A 15,864-nucleotide genomic window follows, 5' to 3' on the forward strand; every position below is an offset into this window, starting at 1 on the left:
AGGATGTAGACATGGGGATTACATTCTGATAGTAAGTAGGTGCCGGAGCCAGCTGGCAGTGAACTGGGATTCCTGAAATAGGGGGTAGGGACTAAGAAAATAGAAAAGAGACAAACTACAGCCTAAGTCAGCAGCCAAGCCTCCAGCCTAACACTGTAGCCTAAGGCCGTGAGCTTAGGACTGTAGTACAGTTTCAACCTTACTTTTCTTAAAACCAGGAAACTGCCAGGGGCTACATTTGTACAAAACAGCAATCAAGTCTCAATTAAATGAGAAGCGATTAACATCACCCAAAGTCATCATGGTAACAGCTTACTTCCTTGTGTACACAATTGTTCAGGTCCAAGGGTCCAAGGTCACTGACCCCACAGTCGGCCCCCAACAAGTAGGTACAAACGAAAGGCAGACGCCCTCATGCCATTTCTCCTATTTCTTGTTGTATAGTATCCACTGGGATCCCAGTGCTGGGAAGAACCTCTGTGATAGTTTACATTTGTAAGAAAACGTTTCACAGCCAGTTGCTGGTGGGGGCTACTCAGGAGGCTGGGATCACAGTTCAAAGCCAGCCCAGGCAGGAAGTCTGTGAGACTTTAATCTCCAATTAACCACCAGGAAACCAGAAGTGGAACTGTGGTTGCAAGTGACAGAGTGCTAGCCTTGAGCAAAAGAACTCAGAGACAGCACCCAGGTCCTGAGTTAATCTCAGCAAGCTAGAAGAGAAGCAGGTGGGAAAAGAGAAGGGAATTTACCTAAATCCAGTTTGGGCAGCTGTCAGAATATAAACATGAGCAGATATCCAGAAAGGGAGTTTGGGGAAAATGCTTTCCACATCTTTTCTGAATAGCAGGATACTGATGCAAGTTTCCTAAAATCTTTAATATAGGTGATGAAATGGTTAGGAAGTAACTATGCACTCTAAACCCTCTGTCCTCAACTATTTGAAATGCTCTGAACATTGGCATGTCGAGCTTCTACTGTGACTCAAGTGGTAGAGTGTTAGCCTTGAGCATTACAGCTTAAGGTCAGTGCCCAGGATTCCTTTGAGAAGTTAATAGAAACATGTGGGATTGAGATAAGAGGATGCTGAGATAAGAGGATGGTAGTTTAGGCTTTTTTTTTTTTTAAGTTATTGGGATTCTGTTTCAAAAAAACAATCCAAGCTGGGTGCTAGTGGCTCACAGCTGTAATCCTAGCTACTGAGGTCACAGTTTGAAGCCAGCTGGGGCAGGAAAAGCTTTGAGATTTTTATCTCCAATAAACTACTTTAAAAAAAAAGCCAGAAGTAGAGCTGTAGTTTAAGTGGTAGAGCACTAGCCTTGAGCACACACACACACACACACACACACACACACACACACACACACACACACACACAAGCTGGCTTTCAACCGCAGTCCTTAGACTTCAGCCTTCTGAGTAGCTAAGATTAGAGGTCCGACCAGCAAATAGGAATATGCACCTGATAAATTTCATCATGCAGGCCGTCCTCCTACCAGTAAACTCCAACTTCAGGAAATGCATGCCCTGAGTCCTCTCAGTCCTATCCTCACAGGCTCACACGCACAGCACCTCACCCCAGTCCCTGTGCGAGTCCTCTGCATGCCCAACCTGCTTTTCCCACCCTCTTCTTGCAGGCCTATATGATAGCAGGTACTTCTAAGTGCCTATGGAGGTACTTACCTCTTAGTACTTCATTTGAAAACCACGGTCCACAGAAGGAGGAGGGGGGGAAAAAAGGTCATCACGAATCTGCCATTGCTAAAATAAGAATTTCGGTCAAATTAAATTTAGTAGTGTTTCACTGAGCCAAGGATGAACCAGGATCCAACTAACCAGGATCCGGCTAACGGAAAGGAGCCGGCTTACAACATGGGCGGGGCGCCGGCGGGGAGGGAGGGCAGGCCGAAGTAACGAGCGATGTGATTGGTTAAAGACTCCGGCCTTTCCGTTCCGTTCCGTGAGGCTTCAGATACACAAGCCTTCCAAAGCCAAAGTTCAGATTGCTTGATCTGCAAGTCATGCGCACTCGTTCTACGATCTGGCAATATTTTGCGACACACTTGCTTTTTGCTCTGCTCAAAAGTGGAATTTATCAGTTTCTCCGTGGCCGCTACTGGGGAAAATTAAGTGAAAATTCAATTCCATCGAGTTGGGCACACTGAGGGTGCTTAATTAAGCATTTGAATCATTGGTGTCTCTATGGCTGTAATAAGTATTTGTTTAAATGCAACTTCTTATTGTCTTGTAAGAGAAATATTAGTAAAAAGTGAGTAGAAAAAGATTTTAATGAGTGAAGAGAGGAAGATTTGTATTAAGTAAAATGATGCTACAGCAATACACTAACCTCTTCATGTAGTTGTCACAGGGAAGCGAAACCTTTTATGTCAGAGCCAAAAGAAAATATGAAGGAATTTTCTTAAATTTCACCTATTTTAATATCTCCAACATCCAGGTCTCAAGTCATTACAAAATTAAATAATTTCTGCTTTCCACAAGTAGAGCTGTCAGTAATTTCTTGCTATGTCTAACTTTTTCAAATTTAAATGAAATTATTTTGAGTGTTGCTGCGCATCTTTATTTACTCCCAACATCTTTTTTGGTTGTTTGTTTTAGATGAGGGAGGACTATATTGTTTTCCATGGCTATTTTTTAGTTGCCCAGCTCTGAAATTGAGAAAACTGTTAATAGTGTCTTGGTAAGAGGTACTTGGAACAAACTTTGGTACCTAGCACCTGCAACTTTACTTGGATCACAAATTTAAAAATAATAAGTACAGTCCCCCAGGACTTAGCTATAACCTGAACTGGTACAACTTGGTTGTTTTCTAATAGTTTGAATTTAGATTTTATTGGTGAGGTGGCTTGTAGTCTGTCGATTACTCAGTTCTCTTGGTAACCAAATCTCTTGTTGTAATTGCAGTATGCTTGAGGTAGGTTAGTTACAGGGAAAGAATGCTGAAACCAAATCTCTTTTCTGATTTCACACTAGAGTCTCTGACAACCACTCCTACTTAGGGGTAATTTGTGGTCAAGTTGTGGTAAGTATTTCTTAGTATAGAAAAACTTTAGTCCAGGGCTTGCAGTGTGGCCTGCTGGTAGAGTGCTTGCCTAGTATGCACAAAGCCCTAAGTTTGATTCCTCATCACTACATATACAGAAAAAAAGCCAGAAGTAGTACTGTGGCTCAAGTGGTAGAGCGCTAGCCTTGAGAAAGCCCAAGGACAGTGCCCAGGTCCTGAGTTCAAGCCCCAGGATGAGAAAAAAAAAAAAAAACTTTAGTCCAGTTCTAAACTGAAACACCTGCACCCTTCCTTGACCAAGTACTACTGAGCTTCATGCATCTTAGTTTCATGTCATATACATAAAACTAAGGGATGGCAGCCTTGTAAATGAAAAATCTGCCATTTCCCAAAGATCAGCCCACTGTCATTATCATGAACTCATCTTGGGGCTTGAACTCAGGACCTGGGATCTGTCTCTAAGCCTCTCTTGTTTTTGTTTCTCCTATATGTTCTTTTATCCCAACAGATTAAAGACAAAGAAAGATTTGAGAAACTAGCCATCTTTTATTAAATCAGGTTTTAGATTTGCAAAAATACTTCTGAAGAAAATGTATTTTGCAAAAAAAAAAAGAAAATGTATTTTGCTTTGGACATAGTATTTTTTTATAACACCTGCTATTTATATTAAACTATAGCTTGTTTATTAATATAAATACATTCAAAATTTTTTTCAGATTCAATCTCAAATAACATGACTAATAACAGATATTAACTCAAACAAACAAAGCCCCTATGGATTGATTAATCGTTTTTGTTTTTTTTTGTTTTTTTTTTTTTGCTGGGCTTGATCTCAGGGCCTGAGCACTGTGCTTGGGCTTTCCTCAAGGCTAGCGCACCACCCCTTGAGCCACTGCAGCTCTTCCAGCTTTTCTATGTATGTGATACTGAGGAATCAAACCCAGGTTGTTGTGCATGCTAGACAAGCACTCTACCACTAGGCCAAACTCCCGGCCCTGATTAATCATTTTATTTTGTTTTTGGTTTTTTGGTGTGTTTTTTTTTTTTTTTTTTTTTTTTGCCATTTCTGGCTTTGAGCTCAGGGCCTAAGCGCTGCCCTTGGATTTTTTTCAAGGCTAGAGCCTCAGCACTTGAGCCTCAGCACCACTTCTGGCTTTTTTTTTTTTTTTTTTTTTTTTTTTCTGTGTATGTGGTACCGCAGAATTTAACCCGGGTCTTCGTGCATGCTAGGCAAGCATTTTACCACTAGGCCAAACTCCCAGCCCCTGATCATTTTTAAGTATTAAAAGGCATCCTGAGTCCAAGAAGCTTTAAATTTCTAGCTTTTCCTTTACCCTAAGCCCTGTGGTAAACTGGCCTAATACGCACCTGCTCGTCAAGTGCCTTAAATATGACATTTTTCTTAATGACAGAGTACTGACTTGTTGCACTGATGTGTGGGCCAGGCCAGATCCAGATGCATCCTTGTTTATTCTTTCTGATCTCAGGCTTAGGCCTGAAGATGTATGGTCAGGAAATCTTGGGAGTTGAATGGAAATGGGCCAGTAACTCTTGTGACTCCAGTCCTGATGGGAATTCACTACAACCTTGGTTCCCCCCTTCCTAGCTTTCTAGACCATTTCTTCTACTTCTCACCTCCATTTATGGTTCTCCTTTCCCTTTCAAGCTCTATGAGGCCTCCTTCCTCCTATATGGCCCTCATCCCAAGTTCTCAATATCTGGAGTCAGGTGCTCAATCTTGTTCATTGTTGCTTGTTGCTGAAGTAGATTTTCTTCCCTTCACCTTCTCACACTGTTCTTTGCTAAGGGCTGTGGAACAGCAGTAGTTCCCTAAGAGTGGGTCCTGTTCCATAGTTAAAACTAAATGAACCACTAAAGCCACAGCTTAGTGAGGGAGTGAACTGCTGGAGCCTGGAGCGAGTGTGAAGGAAGCAGCTGGATGGATGTCTTCTATGATCACAGGAACAAGGGCCTGTTTGCCACCAGACACACTGTGTAGTGGTAGCTGAAATGGCCATAGCATCCCTACATGAATCGGAGACCAAGAAATTGGTTCTGTGGGTGGTGGTAGGTCTCTGCCCTGTGTAAAATGAGGCCACCTTCAGGTACTGTGACCCCTCGAGCCCCTGTGAATGCTGGGCAGATGAACAGAGGACTGTCATCAGAGCCCAGTCTGAAAAAGGGTCTCAGAGGACCAGAAAAGTTTGAACGGGGACATGTGTAGATGTGTGACCTGTCCCTCATGTTGTAGAAGGAAACATCTCCAGCTTCATAGTCTAGGAAGACAGCCACACGGCGGAGGCGCTCTTTCAGAGGAAGGATCTTCTCAGGGGATGACAGAGCCCGGTACTGGTTTCCAAACATTTCCATGGTCCAAAAGCCATTTTGGGGAAGTAGCAAGGCCTCCCCTTTCCTCTCCACACTGTCTCTGCAAATGCCAACTGCCCACACCATTACATTTTCAACCTCCACCTCCCAGTAATGTCTCCCAGAGGAGAAGCTCTCCTGGCCCAGAACACAAGGCCGACAATCAAATCTCTCTGGATTATCAGGCACACTCTGCCGAGAAAGACCCCGTCTCACACTTCTCCAGTCTTCTGATAGAAAGAGCTCAGGATGAGCCGTGTCTGGGTCCAGAACCACATCAGCTGTGGAAGAAGTGTGAAGGTTAGTAGCTAGGATCTCACGATCCCTGAAGATTGTATGAGCTCTTATCCCTGGAGACGTCCAGAGGGCAGTTGGAGAATTCCCTTATGTAGTAGCTCTCTCTCTCTGAAGACTGCCCAACCTAGGCAGTCTGTCAGTTATAAGAGGATTGCCCTCAGTAGAGGAGAATTGGAGTTCTAAGAAAACCAGAAACTGTAGCATGTGTCAAAATTAATATTCCTACTTTTAGCATTGTCAGTTCTACCCCCATGTTTATTTATAATCTTTGGAATTCTCTTTAGTTAGAAACAATGCAACTTACCTTAAGCCATCAAATAGATTTCCTCTCTCCCTCTCCCCAATCTTAAATCATGATTCATTAACCAGCCAATAGCACTTTTCAGAGAATATAAAGTCTCCCACTGGGCTGGGAGTGTAGTCTAGTGGTAGAGTCCTTGCCCAGAATGCACAAAGCCCTGGGTTTGATTCCTCAGTACCACATACATAGAAAAAGCTGGATGTGGTGCTGTGGCTCAAGTGGCAGAGCACTAGCCTTGAGCAAAAAGTGTCCAAGGACAGTGCCCAGGCCCTGAGTTCAAGCTTCACAACTGGCAAAAACCCAAAAACCTCTTCTACTTGCCCAAATCCTCTTCCCCCCAAAAATTATACAAAGAAGCATCTGAGGGAATTTCTAGGCACATCATGGTATAACTCTTCAACTTTCTTGATTATTCTATTACATTTTTTCCACTTTGGCGTTTGAATGTTCAATGTAACCATCTTCTTCATTATAAATTAGCTAAGACAGTATTGTCCTCTTCTAAATCAACCCAAGATCCAAGAACAGCTTCTCTAAAAGTAAACTCTTGCAAAGGTCTTTTCTATAAGACGACCTCTGGTAACTATGGATTATTCTAAAGGAAGGGATTGTGAAAAGTCAAGGACTGATTAAAATATATGGAGAATTCCCAGTTTTGGTGGACCATTGCTGGCAAACTACTTGCTTCCCTACTGCAGCAGCCTTCAGTCCCTTGTTCATGTCTTCTGAAGAATCCTATTGGCTGGTTCAAGAAAAAAAAAAAAAAGCACAAGATCTAATGGAACATCGGACACACTCACCAGCATTCAAGAGAGTTCTTCTCCATCCTGCAAGTGACAAAGAGAAGAATGTCATGAAATAATGGCTAGCCAAGCAGAACACAAATAGTGCAAGGAGTAGTTCAGGAAAGGCTAAACTTACGCAGTTCTTCTTGGAGTTGCTCTGAGAAAAGAAACAAAAACAAAATAGTGAGTACAAAAACAAAGAAAATAGCCAGGCACGGTGGCTCATACCTGTAATCCTAGCTACTCTGAAGGCTGAGATCTGAGAATCAATGCTCCAAGTCAGCCTGGGAACTAAAGCTCATGAGACTCTTATCTGCAATTAACCACCAGAAAACTGGAAGTGGTGCTGTGGCTCAAGGAGTAGGGCAGTAGCTTTGAGCTGAAGAGCTCAGGGACAACAGCCAGGCCCAGAGTTCAAGTCCCACAACCAACAAAATAAAGAATATGTGGATCTGTGATCAATGATATAGAATTGTTCTTTTTTTTTTTTTAATGATATCAACACTATCCCCCCTCCTCCCATCCTGGGAATTGTCAGAAATAAGAAATGATATATAAACAGGTCACTGGACAGTATCTTTCTCTCCATATACATATATATATATACATTCATATGTACATATTTACATATATATATGTATTTCTTGCCCTTCCTGGGGCTTGGACTCAGGGCCTAAGCTCTGTTCCTGAGCCTCTCTGTTCTCAAGGCCAGCACTCTACCACTTGAGCCTCATTACTACTTCTAGCTTTTTCTGAGTAGTTTATTGGAGATAAATTTGAACTTTTCTGCCAGGGCTAGCTTTGAACCACAAGCCTTAGATCTCAGCCTTCTGATTAGGATTCTAGGTGTGACCCACTAATGCCCCGCAGTAGCAATACAGTTGAAGGCTTGCTTTTCTTGAAAAATTTAGCATTATTAAAGGCAAGGGCATAAATATAACATTAGCAAGTCAGAAGAAAGCATGATCATAGGGATGGATAAGGATGTGAGAGTTTGGAGAGTTTCAAGACCCTGTTGCTTTCCATATATCCTTCTTCCTTATTTTCCAATCTTCTAACAGAACCTTGTCCTTTCCGTGACAATAAACTGTCTTTCCACCTTTGTACCTTTTATTTGAGTCTTTCTCTTCTTCCACATACCCTTAACCCAGTTCCTTACGTGTACTTTCTTTTTCTTCATATTCAACCTCTTTTTCTGCTGACAGACTTTCCTTTTTGCTGTGTAGTTTCTTGATGAAACAGACGCTTCCAGATAAGAGGATCAGAATAGGCAACACGACAGCCAAGACCACTATCCAGGGAGATAGGCTGGGCATGAAGGATTCTGAAAGGGGAGCTGGAAAAGTACTATTTAGTGGGAAACAGCATACCAGAGGCAAGGATGTTCCTCAGGAATACATGAAGAGCTCCCGTACATCTCCTTTCTCAAGTAGGAAAAAAGGTGGTGGCTCTGTGCTGGTGGACCCCATAATAACTACCAAGGTTAGAGCTCAGAAAATCAGAAAAGCAGAACACCTCAGGTTACCATGGGAAGAATTCCACTGAATAAAGCTAACCAGCCATGATTAATCAACACAGCTGCAACCTTGGGCACAAGCCACTCACCTCTATCCTGTCCTGTTTTTGTGCAGTCTGTTTTGCCCTTGCCCTGTCAGTCGATTCTCAATAGAGCAGCCTGAGTTCATGTTCATTCTTTGCTAAACCCCCCAAATGCTTTCCTATCTTATCAGACTAAATGCCAACATCTGTGGCATATACTGCTATATATAATACAATCTTAGAGAATTCATCTCCTCCCGCTCCTTGTATTCACTCAGCTCCAGACATAACATAGCTTTACCATTCTGGGCTGAAACTCCTAGGTACCTTCCTACCCTGGGATATATTGTTCCTATTACCTATGTTGCTCAAATCGCTCAAATTTTTAAGTATCTGCTTTGCTTAGTCTCTCATTTGTTTATTTCTTCTCTCTCTCTCTCTCTCTCTCTCTCTCTCTCTCTCTCTCTCTCTCTCTCTCTCTCTCTCCCTCCCTCCCTCCCTCCCTCTCTCCCTCTCTCTCTCTCTCTCCCTCTCTCTCTCTCTTTCTCCCTCCTCCCCTTTTCTCCCCCCCCCCAGCTCTGGGGCTTAAACTGTGGGCCTGGTCACTGTCTTTGAGCTTTTTCAAGGCTACTGCTTTATCACTGTGAGCCACAGCACTACTTCTGGCATTGTCTGTGTATGTGGTACCAAGGAACCAAACCCATGGCTTTGTGCATGCTAGGCAGGCAATGTACCACTAGGCAGTGTTCATCACTCTATTATATAACATATAGTTTATTTGATGACTGTTCTCAATCATCGTTGCATTTGTTGTTCACTGAGATTTCTCCTTGTATGAGGGAAGAGGCCTCAGCTTGGCTTTATCTTTCTGTTTTTCAGGGTTTTGGCTTCCACTCACACTCTTATCTCACTCCAGTCCTAGCTCTCACCGCCAACTTCAGTCTATCTGCTGAGAACTCTACCTTCATATGTGAGTTTTTGGAGGGCAGAGAACTGACCTGGAATGAAAATCACACTTTCCAACTCCTGACCAAGCAGAGTGTTGTTGATGGAGCATGTCATGCTCCTCACCGAGCAGTCTCTGATGATCACAGTCATGGTGACCATGAAGAGACCATCTCTTTCAGCAGTACAGGACTCCTCCAGGGCAGGCGTGACTTCATCATATGGGTCTCTCCACACCGCATGTGGCTCTGGATACCACCCTCCAGACGTGCACTCCAACAGGATGCCTCCATCTTCATGGCCCTTCATTTCAATAAAAGGCTTAGAGCCCAGGCCTAGGAGGGAGAGCAGGGCTCAGTGAGCAATGCAGTGGTTGAGTTGATGATATGGTTCAGTGGTTAGCTCAGTGTACATGTTCAGTGCCATGCCTGGTAAGCACAAAGCCCTGGGTTCAATCCCCAGAAAACTACCAAATAGCCAGTGCTGTTTTAGTCATTGCATCTTAGAAGATCAGCTTAACTTAATGGCAGAAGCCAAGGTAAAAGGGAGAGTGCAATTGGGCAGCCCCTGGGATACTGAAGATGCAAATTCCACGCATTGCTGTAGTGTGACTTCTGTGAAGAGAGGAAGGGAAAAAAAAAGGATAAAGTGAGGAAGAAAAAGGAAAAGGGGAAAAAGAAGGAAGAACAAACCTTGATGTTGTAGAAGACCAATACATCAAATAAAACGAGATCTCTAAGAGCAAAGGATTACATCATAATCTTTTTCTTGTACTCCACCTTCAGGCACCATCACAGCATTGTGGTTCTATGATGTCTGCTGTAATGCTAGTTGCTTTATTCTTCCAGAGATTTTAATTTTCTTACTTCCAAATGGGTATGTCCACTCCAACCTAAAACAGATAAGCTTAGGGCTTCATTTTCTGCTCCTTGGGACATCTTCTCAGTAACTTTGGCTTCTTGAAGTTGTAGAATAATATAACAAGGATGGAAACTTGCCAGGCTTCCATAATCCTGTTATCTCAAGACACTCTCCTTCTCTTCTGGTTCAGGACTTCACACCACAATTTCTTTCTTACTGGCCAAGGGGAGTAAAGTAACGCTGCCATGGCTACCTATTAACTATAGGAGCTGCTATTTTTAGGAGAGTGGATAAAGAGATCCTGTAAAGCCAGCCCTTATCCTAATTCAGAGAGATGCATACCTCTTTGAGAGGCTCAACAACTTAAGTAGCTTTTTATAGGTCTCTCCAGTTCATCTGTTAGGAAGACCTAAATACATTATTGCTATAATAACAATACCATTCCCTGTCATATGCTAGCAGAAGATCATCTAAATATATATATATGCATACATACATATATATATGTATATATATATGATCAAGCTCATGCCTATAATCCTAGCTACTCAGGAGGCTAAGATGTGAGGATCATGGTTGAACTCTGGGCCTGGGCACTGTCCCTGAGTGTTTGAGCTCAAAATTGAGCCACAGCACTACTTCTGGTTTTCTGGTGATTAACTGGAGATATGAATCTCATGGACTTTTTAGTGCCCATGCTGGCTTTGAACCATGATCCTCAGATCTCAGCCTCCTGAAAGTAGTTAGGATTTACAGGCATGAGCCACCGTACCTGGGTCGATCATATAAATTTTTATACAGTAGTTCCTCTCTTAAGCCTACTCAATAAATTATAAAGACAGGAAATTCAAGCACTCACTTTCTTTGAAGGACTCAAATACCAAAAATGCCACCATCAATTCTTCTATGTCTTAAAGGCTCTTCCAGTCTCCACATGTTTGTCTTAAACTGAACTATACTGGCTTTGGGGAGTGAAGTCATTCCTTAAAGTCATTATTAATACACTCTTAGAAATCCAGGATTTATTGTTATTTCTATTTTAAAGCCTACCAAATTTCTGCTGGCAGAATGTCACTCAGTGTCTCTGTGGATCTACCAGACTTGGTACATAATTTTATCCCTTAACCTTGCTTTAATGAAATGATCTGTGTACATGTCCTATGTACTCTACAAGATGTATTTGGGAAAGGGGGGGAGCAAGAGTAATATTGCAGAATAAATGAGGAGCATCTATGTTATAGTTCCTTAGACAGCTGTCCCAGCATAAGTACTGACAGTACTGTCTGCACTCTCAAAAATAACCTGTTTCAATTATAAAGCAGATATAAGCATTATCTTCAGGGATTGATGATAGTCCATTGCTCAAGGTCACAACTTAGTTCTATGTGTGCTTCTCAAGAACCAATATCCACAGCTTAACAGGACAAACCCACTCATAGGTTACCCTCTGTATGTAAAGGGTTGCAGAAACAAAGAAATATATCTGCTGCTCTTCAAGGCCTGAAGTTATGAGAAGAACTTTCCCCAAAAGTCATGCTGGAGAGCAAATTGAAGTAACTTACCGGCCACCACAAGACGCAGGATGGCCTCATCATAGGACCAGCCTTCTTGGAAGTAACAGTGATAGATGCCATTGTCATGGGCTGTGACATTGTGAATAACCAGTGCCACACTTCCCTTGCTGATGTCTTTGCTTATAAAGGTGGTTCTTCCTTGATATTCCTCCATTTGTTCCTCTATTCTCTCTCGCCTGCCCTTATACACCAGCACTGCTGAAGAGAACTGAGACCGAAACCACCGTACCTCCATGTCCTCAGCATTTTTCTCAGGCGACAGATGGCAGTGTAATGTGGTGTTTTCTCCCACCATAGCCTGGATTGGATCCGTTAGCCCCACAACAGAAAATTGGCCTGTCCAACAAAGTTAGAAAATTAGACAAGAACTTCTGCTATCAATATCCTAGATGGGAAAGCACATAGCCATGCTAAGAGATGAATGAATTCTTTGTAATGCAACAGGGGCTTCCTGGGCTCGGGGTCCTGGGGACCAGTAGCCGTGGCTGATTGAGAAGCAGTCCTGGGAACAGGCCTTAATGTTTCATAAATGAAACACTGAGATCACTGAGTCCATTATATAGAGCCTGTGCTGACAGAAAACATTTCCCCCTCTTAAATTAGTGTAGTGTTTAGGTACAGTTTACATTTGAATTATCCAGGAGGGGTCCCAATGAATTGTTCCAATGAAAATGAAGTGTATATATACAACACATGAAGGATTTTGAAGAATTGAGTTTTTGGGTTTTTTTTTTGTTTGGTTTTTTTTTTTTTTTTTTGCCTGTGTATGTGCCAGTCCTGGGACTTCAACCAGAGTCTGTGTACTTCTGCCCCTTACCTTTTTTTGCTCAATGATAGTGCTCGGTGGCTCACCTGAGCCACAGTTCTACTTCTGCCTCTTTGGTGGAGATGAGAGTCTCATGGACTTTCTTGTCTGTGCTCTCAGATCTCAGATCTCAACCTTTTGAGTTGTAAGGATTACAGTCATGAGTCATACTTTCTAACATCTATAAAGACCTTATTTTTAAATAAAGACCTCATGTAGCCCTTATCATTGCAAACTAGAATTTAACTACTGATATGAGCCACTGGGGCCTAGTGAAAGAGTTAGAATGTACAATTAAATATTTCCTTCGTAATATTTTGCCATAAGTACTTAAATGTTAATATTTAATTATTGGCAAGTCAATAAAATATTAAATTTCAAACATCACCACCAACAAAAAAATGAAACATTTCATCTTTTTCTTATTTTCTGAAATGTTGCTGCTTTCAAATTTACAGCTGTATGTGCAGCTCTTGTCTGTGTCTCTCAATGCTTTTCTACTGGACAGCCTCTTAAATCCAGAATTCAAGGATGAGTCTACACAGCTTGCAGTCCTCCCTCCAGCTCTTGTTTACAGAGTGATGTATGGAGGGTGCTTTTTGAAAAGTTGATTACGAGCAAGTGGAGTACAGCCCTACCTGAGACCAGGGCAAACAGGCTGAGGAAGAAGAGAAGGCAGGCAGGCAGGCTGAAGTGCAGAGAAGCAACTGACTCCATAAATATCCAGGATGCGATTCACCTAGGCCAGGTAAGGTCCCAACGCCTAGGGTTACAGAGGAGGAGAAATCAGCCAAGTCGATTTGACGTCACAGTTTTTACCGAGGTCAGACTTTCATCCTAACTTCTGTCTCGGGCAAATTCCTTCATTTTGTGGTTCCAGTATACCCTGATAGATAGATAGGTTCATTAAACATTCCATGAAACAAAGGAACAGAAACATCAGACAGACAGTTTTCTACCCTCATTTCTCTTTCCAGAGTCCGGTTTCTTCAGTTGTCACTTGATAGTCTTCTACACCTTCCCTCCCTTCTCCCTGTGAGACTGGCCGATCGACCCCAGGTAAAACCCAGGCCCCGCCTCCCCACATGGTCTTTCTCCACAGAAGATCGGGTTCTCCCACCCCCAAGTGATCTGTGGACACTTCCCTTCCTTTCTTACCTTCTGGAATGAGCCTGTATTTTTGTTTCTTGTCTCAACCACAAAGGACAATTTTACCGCCATTCCTCTTCTTCTCAACCCGTTCGTGTTCACAGTTACCGTCAGAGAACACTACTTTTCTTCGCCTAGCGTTAGTTATAGGATACGGGAATTCCGGACCCCAGTCCTGGGAAGCGGTCCATTCGCATTCCTAACCCCAAATTATCCATGAGTGGTCTGGAGCTCCGGATTGGGCCGCGGAGGCGGCTCAGTATCCAATGGCATTCATCAGCCTGTGCGTCATCAGTTACTAGGTAGAAAAGCGGGAACGGCTGCACCTCAAACAGCTTTGTGAAAGTGTGGCATTCTAGCTCCTTTTTGCTGGTTCAGAACTAGGTACTATTTTCTGTGGTTGTTAAGGCTGGTTGTTAAGGCTGAGATTTCAAGCTAATTGTGGCTGCTGACGAGAAGTGGGTTCTGTGTGGAAACGTCTCACAGGACTGGAAAAGTCAGCATACGATGTGAACACGGGTCATCCGCTTTCTGTAGTAAGAAGAATCTTATTCGAGTTTGTTGTTGTTGTTGTTTGTTTTTTCTGTACGGCAAGAAAACGGAGAGGCCACATTTTAAAAGGCTGAATTTTGGAGTCTTTTTATATTCAAAGACCGGCGCCTGCATGGTGGACTCCTGTCTCAAAGACCAGCAAATACACAAATACACTTAACACTATCAGGAAACTGAGCCAAGAAGGTGGCAGAGGAGAGAGGGGGTGAGGGGGAGAGGGAAGGAGGGAGGGAGGGAGAGAGGGGGGAGGGGGAGAGGGCGAGGGAGGGAGAGAGAGAGAGAGAGAGAGAGAGAGAGAGAGAGAGAGAGAGAGAGAGAGAGAGAGAGAGAGAGAGAGAGAGAGAGAAAACCAACAAACCAGTTTAGCTCCAATGGAGAGCTGGAGTGGGACGCCATGGTGAACGGAGGACCGGGAGACAGGAGGCAGGAGGCATCTGTTGTGAGGGCCTTGTCCCTCATTCAAAGCCTACTGGAGCCTGAGCTGAGATCTGGGAATTAGAATTCAGAGTTGATATCATGTGGTAAAAACCAAGTCCCAGACTAGCAGGATGTCCTGAGAAAGTAACTCTTCTCTACAAGCTTTATTTTGAACCTTGCAAAGTTTTCTAAGGGTCCATATGAAGTTTTCATGTGGAAAGACTGAAATGTCAGTCTGTTTACATCACATTTCCCACTGTTGTTCTGTTATGCAGGTATCAGAGATGATCACTTTTAGCCAGGGGCTAGAGGCTGAAATCTCAGGATCACAATTTGAAGCCAGTGGGATCAGGAAATTCCAAGAGACTCTTTTCTTCAATAAAGTGCTCAAAATAGCCTTAAGTAGTGTGTTGTGGCTCAAGTGGTTGAGCAGTAGCCTTGAGTAAAAGAAACTCAGGGATAGTGCATTAATTCACCTGTCCTTCATTTCTTTATAATATTGAGATGACCCATTTAAATAAAAGATCAGACAGACATCCCTTTCCATCCTTCTCATCTTTGTATCTGTATTTCTCAACTCTGTTTTATTTTTGTTTCTTTTTCAGTTTCCTGCTGGGATGACAATGTCTAATGAATCTTCCTGATGAGACTGTGGTATTGGACTGTTGTTCCTTGGCCATCTGTACCACACAGACCTAGAACAGCTTACACTAGCCCCAATTTTTGCCCAAACCTCCAGAAGATTCAGGAAGAAAATGCTGCATTTCTGCACACAAATATCAAACAAGCCGGGCATGGTGGCTCACATGTGTAATCCTAGCTACTCAGGAGGCTGAGATCTGAGGATTCTGGTTCAAAGCCAACCTGGGCACTAAAGATCTTGAGACTCTTATCTCCAATTAAACACCAGAAAACTGAAAGTGGTGCTATGGTTCAAGGGGGAGGATGGTAGCCTTAGCTGAAGAACTCAGGGACAGAGTTAAAGCCCCACAACTGACCAAAAAATAAAAAGAAAAAAGAAAAAGAACTCAGATTTAGGGATGGGAGTTTGGCCTTGTGGCGGTAGAGTGCTTGGCTAGCATGCACAAAGATCCAGGTTTGATTCCTGGGTACCATATACATGCACAAAAAAAAAAAAAAAGGCTGGAAATGGTGGTGTAGCTCAAGTGATAGATCTCTAGCCTTGAGTTCAAGCCCCAGGACTGGCAATAAACAATAACAACAAAATGCAGATTCCATGATAATATAGTATT

The 15,864-nt window shown here is 42.8% G+C and overlaps 1 protein-coding gene across 2 annotated transcripts; it reads right to left on the reverse strand.

Annotated features, from left to right (window-relative positions):
* Positions 1–4,062: 4,062 nt before the first annotated feature.
* Positions 4,063–13,367, reverse strand: LOC150048261 (butyrophilin subfamily 2 member A2-like). Of its 2 annotated transcripts, none has more exons than XM_090356253.1 (7): positions 13,132–13,367; positions 11,677–12,024; positions 9,307–9,588; positions 7,929–8,093; positions 6,906–6,926; positions 6,785–6,811; positions 4,063–5,667 (listed from the first exon to the last, which is right to left on the reverse strand). In XM_090356253.1, exons 1-7 carry the CDS (start codon positions 13,208–13,210, stop codon positions 5,045–5,047), a joined length of 1,545 nt encoding a protein of 514 aa, XP_090212379.1. In that variant the 5' UTR covers positions 13,211–13,367; the 3' UTR covers positions 4,063–5,044. The 2 variants fall into 2 exon arrangements, with proteins under 2 accessions (XP_090212379.1, XP_090212378.1); XM_090356252.1 differs by having other exon boundaries at positions 7,917–8,105.
* Positions 13,368–15,864: the final 2,497 nt, after the last annotated feature.

This window comes from Megascapheus bottae, chromosome 22 (genome assembly GCF_031878675.1).
Source record: "Megascapheus bottae isolate mThoBot1 chromosome 22, mThoBot2.hap1, whole genome shotgun sequence".
NCBI lineage: Eukaryota > Metazoa > Chordata > Mammalia > Rodentia > Geomyidae > Megascapheus > Megascapheus bottae.

What these genes read in the sequence shown, in the direction of transcription:
- LOC150048261 (XM_090356252.1), bottom strand. Translation starts at nt 13,210, where the DNA reads ATGGAGTCAGTTGCTTCTCTGCACTTCAGCCTGCCTGCCTGCCTTCTC. An exon ending in CCTGTTTGCCCTGGTCTCAG is followed by an intron (nt 12,025 to 13,131) that starts GTAGGGCTGTAC and finishes TTTGTTGGACAG; the next exon opens with GCCAATTTTCTGTTGTGGGG. An exon ending in CCTGCGTCTTGTGGTGGCCG is followed by an intron (nt 9,589 to 11,676) that starts GTAAGTTACTTC and finishes TCTCCCTCCTAG; the next exon opens with GCCTGGGCTCTAAGCCTTTT.